General features: G+C 52.4%; 1 protein-coding gene across 1 annotated transcript in view; it reads left to right on the forward strand.

Annotated features, from left to right (window-relative positions):
• The window catches only part of TTC3 (tetratricopeptide repeat domain 3), a 129,905-nt gene extending 119,386 nt beyond the window's left edge, over positions 1 to 10,519 (forward strand). Inside the window, exons 41-47 of the mRNA XM_064705239.1 lie at positions 806 to 899; positions 1,529 to 1,627; positions 6,988 to 7,376; positions 7,794 to 7,908; positions 7,994 to 8,179; positions 8,378 to 8,467; positions 10,383 to 10,519. Coding sequence (XP_064561309.1) covers positions 806 to 899; positions 1,529 to 1,627; positions 6,988 to 7,376; positions 7,794 to 7,908; positions 7,994 to 8,179; positions 8,378 to 8,467; positions 10,383 to 10,490 — 1,081 coding nt within the window. The 3' untranslated portion in view covers positions 10,491 to 10,519. The remainder of the gene's footprint in view (positions 1 to 805; positions 900 to 1,528; positions 1,628 to 6,987; positions 7,377 to 7,793; positions 7,909 to 7,993; positions 8,180 to 8,377; positions 8,468 to 10,382) is intronic.
• Positions 10,520 to 11,285: the final 766 nt, after the last annotated feature.

Below are 11,285 nucleotides of genomic sequence, written 5' to 3' on the forward strand. Positions count from 1 at the left end.
GTAGTATTTACTATACTTGAAAACTTGAACTGGGATTAATTGTTAATTACTCACTAGATAATGTTTATTTTGTATTCTATAATTACATAAACTATAGTTATTTTCTGTAGTTCTATTGAATATATAGTATTTATATGAAATCCAACAAAATAATAATAATAATAATAATAATAATAATAATAATAATAATAATAATAATAATAATAATAATAATGGTAGTAGTAGTATAAAAGTGCACAAAGTTGGGGGTAAATAATATTGCCCCGAACAAAATTCAGCTGAAAAATTGATTCTCATCCTTATCCTTGTGTCTTTCTGAGCTGGGAAAATCAGATTATCTGGGTAATAATAATAATAATAGTAATAATAATGATAATTCCAGTTATTCCTGCCCAGTATCCCTGGGAAAGGGCTGTGGTGTAACTGATTGTAACCTGAAATCCCTTGAAAACTTGAACTGGGATTAATTGTTAATTATTTGCTAAATATATATTTATATATTTATGTTTACTATATTTTTCTCTATTTATTATTTACTATATAGTATTTACTATACTTGAAAACTTGAACTGGGATTAATTGTTAATTAATTACTATATAAGTTTTTTATAATCTATCTTATATTAACTATAGTTTTTCTTTTATGTTGTTATATTGAATATATAGTATTTATATGAAATGTAAATACTGATTTTAACCTGAAATCCCTTGAAAACTTGAACTGGGATTAAGTGTTGAATTAATTATTTTTAAATTAAAAATAATGGGAATTTTGGAGTTTAACTGGGAATCCTCGATGTTCCAGCAGCTCAGCTTCTGCAGCTCCCGTGTTGAAGTCCCAGGTTGATTCCTGGGAAATATTTATATCAAATGTCAAGAAACAACTGGAAAAAGTCGAGGTAAAATTTCATTTCTCTCCAGCAGCTTCTCAGCTGAACTTTGGAAATGAAAGCATTGAATAACTTTGGTTTGTAACACAGCAGCAGCTCCAAATGCTGAGGGGAATTTTTATAATTACAAAAGAAAGAGGCAGTTTGGAGTCCAGGCTGGGAATTTCTAATGGACATATTAATTTTTTAAAATTAATAAATAAATTAATACATTTTAATTTTTAAAGGCAAAAAATCTGCCCTTTATACACTTGCTTTAAAATTGGGTCTCCACCTGTAGTGGTTTTGGTTTGTTAGTTTGAAATTTTATGAATTTTAATATTTTATTTGATACTAATTTTGAAATTTTAATTTAATTTAAATTTAATTTAATTTTCATTTCATGTAGAGATTTTTGCATCACCTCCCCTAGATTTGCTCCTATTCCAAACCGCTACGCCACGTTAACGAGTCTGTTATTTGTGTTGGTGAGCTTTGGAAACCCATGGAGCTTCTTAAAAAAAAACCAAAAAAAACCAAAAAACAAAAAAAACCACAAAAAATTTAACAACCCCAGGGAGAAGCTGGGTGTAAAATGTGATTTTTGGTGAGGAGGGAGCTCGGGCTGTGACTGATCGTTGCTGTTTTTCCTCCCGCAGGCCGAGTACGAGGAGAGGATGGAGCAGGTGGGGAGGGGGGCCCGGGGCTGCCTCAGCAGAGTGGAGGTTGTGGATTTGCCATGGCCCCAGGGCTTTGTGGTGAGTGACCCACATAAACCCACATAAACCACACAACCACACACCCACACCAACCACACACACCCACACAACCCACACCAACCCACACAACCCACACAACCCACACAACCCACACAACCCCACACCAACCCACACACCACACAACCACACAACCCACACACCACACCACACACCCACAACCCCACAACCCCACACCAACCCCACCCAACCACCAACAACCCACCACCCACCAACCACACCAACACCACACCAACCCACACAACCCACACCAACCCACACCAACCCACACACCCACACACCCACACCAACCACCCACCCACACCAACCCACACAACCCACCAACCCACACCAACCCCACCACCCCAACCCCACACCAACCCACACACAACCCACACAACCCACACCAACCCACCAACCCACACCAACCCACACCACCCACACCAACCCCACACCAACCCACACCAACACCCACACCAACCCCCCACACCACCAACCCACCAACCCACACCAACCCACACCAACCCCACAACCCCACCCAACCCACACCAACCCACACCACCCCCACACCAACCCCCACACCAACCCACCCAACCACACCAACCCCACCAACCCACACCAACCCCACACCAACCCCACACCAACCCACACCACACCCCACACCAACCCCACACCAACCCACCCACCACACAACCCACACCACCCACACCAACCCACACCAACCCACACCAACCCACACCAACCCACACCAACCCACACCACCACACCACCCCACACCAACCCACACCAACCCACACCAACCCCACACCAACCCCACACCAACCCACACCCAACCCCACACCAACCCACACCAACCCACACCAACCCCACACACCCAACAACCCACACCAACCCACACACCACACCCCACACCAACCCACACCAACCACACAACCCACACCAACCCACACAACCACACAACCCACACACCACACCAACCACCCAACCCACACCAACCCACACCAACCCACCCCCAACCCACACCAACCCCACACCAACCCCACACCAACCCCACAACCCAACCAACCCACACCAACCCACACCAACCCACACCACACCACACCAACACCCACACCAACCCCACAACCCACACCAACCCCACACCAACCCACACCAACCCCACACCAACCCCACACCAACCCACACACCCACACCAACCCACACAACCCACACCAACCCACACCAACCCACACCAACCCACACCGACCCACACCGACCCACACCAACCCACACCAACCCACACCAACCCACACAACCCCACAGCAACCCACACCAACCCACACCAACCCACACCAACCCACACCAACCCACACAACCCCACACCAACCCACACCAACCCACACCAACCCACACCAACCCACACCAACCCCACACCAACCCACACCAACCCACACCAACCCACACCAACCCACACAACCCCACACCAACCCACACCAACCCCACACCAACCCCACACCAACCCCACACCAACCCACACCAACCCACACCAACCCCACACCAACCCACACCAACCCACACCAACCCACACCAACCCACACCAACCAAACCCACACCAACCCACACCAACCCACACCAACCCACACCAACCCACACCACACAACCCCACCACCACAACCCACACCAACCCACAGCAACCCACACAACCAAACCCCACCACCACACCCCACACCAACCACCCACACCAACCCACACCAACCCAACAACCAACCCACCACACCAACCCCACACACCCAACCCCACACCAACCCCACACCAACCCACAACCACACAACCACACCAACCCAACACCCAACCAACCCCCACACCAAACCCACACCAACCCACACCAACCCACACCAACCAACCCCACACCAACCCCACACCAACCCACACCAAACCCACACCAACCCCACACCACCCCACACCAACCCCACACCAACAAACACCAACCCCACACCAACCCACACAACCCCACACCAACCCACACCAACCCACACCAACCCACACCAACCCCACACCGACCCACACCAACCCCCCACAACCCCACACCAACCCCACACCACACCCACACCAACCCACACCAACCAACCACCACACCAACCCCACCAACCCACACCAACCCACACACCAACCAACCACACCAACCAACCCCACACCAACCCACACCAACCCCACACCAACCCCACACCAACCCACACCAACCCACACCAACCCCACCACCCAACCCACACACACACCAACCCCACACCAACCCACACCAACCAACCCCACACCAACCCCACACCAACCCACACCAACCCACACCAACCAAACCCACACCAACCCCACACCAACCTGCAGCCCTGGGGGTGCCAGGGCCCCAGGGTGGCCCTGGGACACCCCAAGGTGGCTCTGGGACACCCCAGGGTGGCTCTGGGACACCCCAAGGTGGCTCTGGGACACCCCAAGGTGGCTCTGGGACACCCCAGGGTGGCTCTGGGACACCCCAAGGCGGCTCTGGGACACCCCAAGGTGGCTCTGGGACACCCCAGGGTGGCTCTGGGACACCCCAGGGTGGCCCTGGGACACCCCAAGGTGGCTCTGGGACACCCCAGGGTGGCCCTGGGACACCCCAGGGTGGCTCTGGGACACCCCAAGGCAGCTCTGGGACACCCCAAGGTGGCTCTGGGACACCCCAAGGCGGCTCTGGGACACCCCAGGGTGGCTCTGGGACACCCCAAGGCGGCTCTGGGACACCCCAGGGTGGATCTAGGACACCCCAAGGTGGCCCTGGGACACCCCTGGGTGGCTCTAGGACACCCCAAGGTGGCTCTGGGACACCCCAGGGCGGCCCTGGGACACCCCAGGGCGGCCCTGGGACACCCCAGGGTGGCTCTGGGACACCCCAAGGCGGCTCTGGGACACCCCAGGGTGGCGCTGGGACACCCCAGGGTGGCTCTGGGACACCCCAAGGTGGCCCTGGGACACCCCAAGGTGGCTCTGGGACACCCCAAGGTGGGTCTGGGACACCCCAAGGTGGCTCTGGGACACCCCAAGGTGGCTCTGGGACACCCCAAGGTGGCTCTGGGACACCCCAGGGTGGCTCTGGGACACCCCAAGGCAGCTCTGGGACACCCCAAGGCGGCTCTGGGACACCCCAAGGTGGCTCTGGGACACCCCAAGGCGGCTCTGGGACACCCCAGGGTGGCTCTGGGACACCCCAGGGTGGCTCTGGGACACCCCAGGGTGGCTCTGGGACACCCCAGGGTGGCTCTGGGACACCCCAAGGTGGCTCTGGGACACCCCAGGGCAGCTCTGGGACACCCCAGGGTGGCCCTGCAGCTCCAGAGGAACCAGGATGGAGCTGGGCAGGGCAGGGCAGGGCAGGGGCGGCACCTTCACATCCCAGAGAGGCTGAGGCTGCTCAGAGCTGGGAATGTGCCACTGATGGGTTTGGTCATTGGAGGGATCCTGTGGCACCAAAATCCTGCAATTCCAGCGTGGGTTGGGTTGGAGGGGACCTTAAAATCACCCAGTGCCAACCCTGACAGCTCCCAGTGTGCCAGTGTCCAGCCTGGCACTGCCAGGGATGCAGGGATGGATTCCAGCCCAAGATCCTCCCCTCAGCCCAAGGCCGGTCCCTGTGTCTGTCCCTCCATGCCCTGTCCCCAGTCTGTCCCCAGCTCTGCTTTAGGCCCTGCCAGGGGCTCTCTGGAGCTTTCTCCAGGCTGAACAGCCCCAAAATCCTCATTGTGCACAATTCCCAAATCCCTGGGGCTGGCACAGCCCTGCCAGCCCACGCAGTGCCAGCTGTGCCCACCTTGTGCCCACTCAGTGCCACCTGCAGGGATGGGCACTGCAGAGCTCCCTGGGCTCCCTTTCCATCCATGGGGAAGCTTTCCCAGAGGAATTCCTGCAGCTCTGGGTGTCCCTGGTTGCAAACACCAAGCTCAGCTGAGGCAGGAGGAGCTGAGCCATTTCTGGAATGAGAACAGCCCCAGAAATCCTGAGGAATTCTGTTCAGACATTTTCTCATGGCTCAACAGCTCCTCCTCCAGCTCCCTTCAAACCAAAGCAGTTTCTTCTTCTCATCCTTAATTGGTCCTTTTAAGTTGTTTTTTTTCTCTGTGGAAAATCTTGGTTTGTGATTTTCTTTTTGGGTGTGATTTAGATTCAAGGCTCTGGTCTAACATTTGAGATTGTTTTATCACTTTTTCTGGGTTTCTGCAAGTTCCACTCCTGCTCTCCTGCATAATTCCCCATTTATTTTTAGATCTGTCCTTTCTATTTATTGACACAGAATATGGGGACAACTTAACCACCACCAATTTACTGGGAAAGAGCAACTTTTGTGCCTCTTGTTGTGCATTTGGAATTTATTTATTTATTCTGCAGTAAGGCCAGGGTGACCTTTTAGAAGAGAATTAACCGTGAGGATGAACAAGTGCCCTGATGTCAGGGAGTTTTTAGGATAAGCTGGTGTCACCTTTGAGATCCTGGGCACAGCCACACCCATTTATTTATTTTATTTATTTATTTTTAGATCTGTCCTTTCTATTTATTGACACAGAATATGGGGACAAAATCACCACCAATTTACTGAGAAAGAGCAACTTTTGTGCCTCTTGTTGTGCATTTGGAGTTTATTTATTTTTTCTGCAGTAAGGCCAGAGTGACCTTTTAGAAGAGAATTAACCATGAGGACGAACAAGTGCCCTGATGTCAGGATAAGCTGGTGTCACCTTTGAGATCCTGGGCACAGCCACACCCATTTATTTATTTTATTTATTTATTTTTAGATCTGTCCTTTCTATTTATTGACACAGAATATGGGGACAACTTAATCACCACCAATTTACTGGGAAAGAGCAACTTTTGTGCTTCTTGTGCATTTGGAATTTATTTATTTATTCTGCAGTAAGGCCAGAGTGACCTTTTAGAAGAGAATTAACCGTGAGGTCGAACAAGTGCCCTGATGTCAGGGAGTTTTTAGGATAAGCTGGTGTCACCTTTGAGATCCTGGGCACAGCCACACCCATTTATTTATTTTATTTATTTATTTTTAGATCTGTCCTTTCTATTTATTGACACAGAATATGGGGACAACTTCACCACCACCAATTTACTGGGAAAGAGCAACTTTTGTGCCTCTTGTTGTGCATTTGGAATTTATTTTTTCTGCAGTAAGGCCAGAGTGACCTTTTAGAAGAGAATTAACCATGAGGACGAACAAGTGCCCTGATGTCAGGGAGATTTTAGGATAAGCTGGTGTCACCTTTGAGATCCTGGGCACAGCCAAACCTGGCACAATTCCCCCTGCAGAGGCTGAATTTGCTTTAATCTCTGTTTCTGTGTTTGTTTCCCAGGCAATGCCGCTCAGAGCTGCCGTGTGTGACCCTGCCATTGTCACCTGCTCAGCGCCTGCCCATCCCGGTGCCCTCCCTGCGTTTCCCAGCTCCGATGGAAAAGCTCCAGCCCAGCCTCCCCTGCAGGCACCCAGCGGAGCCACGGCGGCCCCTGAGGCTCCTCCTGCCCCCGGGAAAGCTCCAGACAAACATCCCCGAGCTCCAGAGGGATCACATCCCGCTAAAATCCCACCAGGAGCTCCTGGGAGGAACTCCCAGCCTGCCCAGCCCAGCCAGGATCCCTCAGCTCTGCAGCAGAGGCCGCCTGCAATGCCAACCAACAAAAAGCTTCCAAAAAAAATGGAAAATATTTTAGCCCAGCTGCAGAGTGTATTCCCAAACTGCAGCAGGTATGGGGGAAGGAGTGCTGTGAAAGAAGGGGTGAAGGGCAGGGAGAATTGATTTCGTTGTGACAACGGGGAATGGTTCAAACTGCCAGAGGGCAGGGCTGGGTGGGAGATTGGGAATTGGGAATTGTTCCCTGGCAGGGTGGGCAGGGCTGGGATGGAATTCCATCCCTGCATCCCTGGCAGTGCCCAAGGCCAGGCTGGGCACTGGGACAGTGGGAGGTGTCCCTGCCATGGCAGGGGTGGCACTGGGTGACTTTCAGGCCTTTCCCATTCCATGATTCTGGTGATTGTTCAGGTTTCACCCTTTCACTGAGGGTCCCTGGGAGCAGCTCCTGGGAATGCTGCTCTCTTGGATCCTGCTGGGATCACACAGGGAGCCTGCAGCTCTCCCTGAGCCTTTCCCTGCTGTCCCTGCAGCTCAGAGCTCACGGCCTCCATCCGGGAGGTGCAGAGGAGGAGCGGGAGCAGCCTGAGCCCCAGTGAAATCCTCAGCAGGGCCACGGAGCTCATCCTGGACCAGCAGCAGCTCAAGGTACCGGGGCTGGGGCTGCTCCTGCTCCTCCTGCCGTGGGCGATGGAGCAGCACAGCCCCGGACAGCGCTCCTGTCTCTGTGCAGGCCCCGCCAGCGGGCACAGCCCTGCCCTCACCAGGCCCTGCTGCCCCCGCCCGGCCCAGGGCAGCGCCCATGGATGGACCCGGCCCCAAAACCTCCGCGGGCAAAAACCCCTCCCAGCCCAACCTGCAGCCCTGGGGCAGTGCTGGAGCAATCCCCAAAGCCAAGTGGAGGAAGCAGGACAGTGCTGTAAGTTTGCTGTTTCAGTTGTTTCCATGTGCTTTGTACAAGACACGAAATAATCCTGGAAAAAAAAACAATTGCCTGGTTTATTTTGTGTACAAAAGCTTTAATAGACTTGGTTAAAGTTAGTGACCTTGTTAATTGAGTAGAATGTGCTGGTTAATTGCTGATTTTGAAACATCTGAGTGTTCCTGTCGTGGGCAGGCCTGCAGTGAGGATCCCTGCAGCATCTGCCACGATGAGCTGAGCAGTGACTGCTGTGAGCTCGAGTGTGGCCATCACTTCCACAGAGAGGTGAGCTCTGCTCCTCTTCCTCATCCCCACCTCACACAACCCCATTCCCTGCTCTTACCCTTGAGTTCTGCCCCTCTTCCTCATCCCCACCTCACACACAACCCCTTTACCCTCCCCTGACCCTTGAGTTCTGCCCCTGTTCCTGATCCTCACCTCACACACAACCCCATTCCCTGCTCTTACCCTTCAGTTGTGCCCCTCTTCCTGATCTCCACCTCACACACAACCCCATTCCCTGCTCTTACATTTGAGTTCTGCTCCTCTTCCTCATCTCCACCTCACACACAACCCCATTCCCTCCCCTCACCCTTGAGTTCTGCTCCCATTCCTGATCTCCCCCTCACACACAACCCCTTTACCCTCCCCTTACTTTTCAGTGCTCAAACCACAGGGCACAATCCCTTTTCCAGCCTTGACCCACAGGCAGCCTGTCAGAAAGCTTTGGGTGTCCTTAAAATCAAATGATTCATCAGAGTGGATTTCTGATGATGCTTCAGAGCATGGATTTGGTTGGGATTGCTGGCAGCACACTCAGGGAATGGTTTATCCCTGAAAACTCTGGATTTGCCTCCTGCTGGTGGAAATCCATGAAGTAAAAAAGCCAGGGTTGTGTTGGAACAACTCCACATTTTCCCCTTTACCTTTTTTGTTTAAACGCTGCCTTAATAAACCTGATCAGAGCAGAACAGTTGCACAGCACTGGGATCTGGGGGTGCAGAGCCATTCCAGCCTGCAGCTGGAACACCTCCTGTTGGGGTGTTTTGGGCTCTGGGTCAGCTCCCAGGGGTGGCCGTGCCTCTCTTCCCCTTCCCCTTGCCCCTTGCTGGGTGGGTCCTGTCAATCAGGCTCAGCATTCCGACAGGGTGTCCTGTGATTGGGTTTCGGGGATGCCCCTCAGGCCTGGGGGTCATTGGCCTGTCTGGGTGTCAGGGCCCCGCCCCCCCCACCTGGTTGGTGGCTCACCTGTCCCCTCCCCTCCCCCTGAGCTTAAAAGGTGAGTCCGGCCATGTGCTCAGATTCTGTTGGGATTCTTCCCAAGATTGAGGCCTCTGTAACCATGGAATAAACCACTGCATACAACCCTCCGGCAGAATCCCTCCTTTTTACTCCTCACCTTCGCCTGAAGCCTCTTCCTGAGGTAACGGAGTCCCTGACTATTGGAATATGAATCCCAGTATAACCAGTTAGATGGTGCCTGGGCCAGTTCTGACCCTCGCTGCTGGGCCAAAGGCAGCACTGTGGTGCTTTACCCCAGAGATACCTTGGCTGCTGGGGATTGCAGCAGGGCACTGAACAAGTCCAGGCTTGTCAGGACTCCGTTTACCTCAGGAGAGAGCTTCTGGTGATGGTGAAGAGAGAAAGGAGTGGATTCTGCTGGAGGGTTATATCCAGATGTTTATTCCATGGGTACAGAGGTCTGAACCGGGGCAATTCCTCCAACAGAATGGAGGCTGCATGGTCTGATTAACCTTTTAAGCTCGGGGACAGGGGAAGGGGAGGGGACAGGTGAGCCACCAACCAGGTGAAAGGGGCGGGGTCTCAAGGACGAGGGACACCTATCCAATGTCCCCCAGGCCTGAGGGACCAATCACACGATGCCTTGCTGGTATGTTAGCCTGATTGACAGGGCACACTCAGCGAGGGGCGAGGGGGAAAGGAGAAGGGAATATTGGCACACCTGAGAAAGGGACCCGGAAGCTAAAAACAGGACATTGCAACACACCGCAACACCTGACAGGCCTGGCCTTGTTAGTGCCCAGCTGCAACCACCAGCAGGCTAAAGGTGTCTCTGGGGTGATCCAGCACAGAGCAGCGAGGGTCAGACTGGCCCAGGCACAATCTAACTGGTGATACTGGGATTCCCATTCCAATCCCTGCTGTCCCTTTACCCTGACGCTGTCCCTCTGTCCCGCAGTGCATCCGGACGTGGCTCAAGCAGCACTCCAGCTGCCCCATCTGCCGCGTGCACGCTCTGCTGCCCGAGGACTTCCCCGAGCTGCCGGCCTGGAACCGGCCCGGCTGAGCCTCCTCTGCTCCTGCACAATTCCAGCTGGGACGGGGCCGCCGCAGTCTGGGGGACAGGACACGGCCCTGGCGTCACCGGCCACGGGAACAGCTCTGGGCTTTCGCTCCAAGATCCGGGATTTCTCCTGGTTCCTGCCTGGCAGCGCACAGCACTGCTGTGGTTTTGGCTAAGGGACACCAAAAGTACCAAATTCTTTGAGCAGTGCATCATTCCTGTGCTTTTCCCTCAGATTTATTCCAATATCATTCCTGTGCTTTTCCCTCAGATTTATTCCAATATCATTCCTGTGCTTTTCCCTCAGATTTATTCCAATATCAAACAAGTAGGTGACCCAAAGGATGGACCAACAGAATTGGAAATCAAACATTCCCACAGTTGGCACAGACTGGTGTGGTCTTTGCAGCTCCTCTCTCTGCACAAACCCACAGCTGGGAATTCAAATTGCTTAAATAATGACTTTTAGTCACATTTTGAAGCAAAAATTTTAAATTCTTCATTTGGATCCGTTTTTAAATCTCAAAATAAGATTGAAATTTGGATTCCCCTCCTTGTTGAAGAGCTGTTTAACTGGGAAGGATTTTTTAAAATTATTTTAAAAGGATTTTTAAGTGACACTTCCTCTATATTTTGTGCAGGAATGGGCACCAGTAGCAGCAGGGACAGAATTCCAACAGCTCAGGGAATTTTCTCCCACTGTTTTATGAGTCTGAAGTGGCCAGAGAACTTTTAACCCAGACAAATTTGTCCCAAACAGCCAAAGGTGAGGACCAGAGCCTGAGAATCTTGAAATTA

This window comes from Zonotrichia leucophrys, chromosome 1, assembly GCF_028769735.1.
Source record: "Zonotrichia leucophrys gambelii isolate GWCS_2022_RI chromosome 1, RI_Zleu_2.0, whole genome shotgun sequence".
NCBI classification, from domain to species: domain Eukaryota; kingdom Metazoa; phylum Chordata; class Aves; order Passeriformes; family Passerellidae; genus Zonotrichia; species Zonotrichia leucophrys.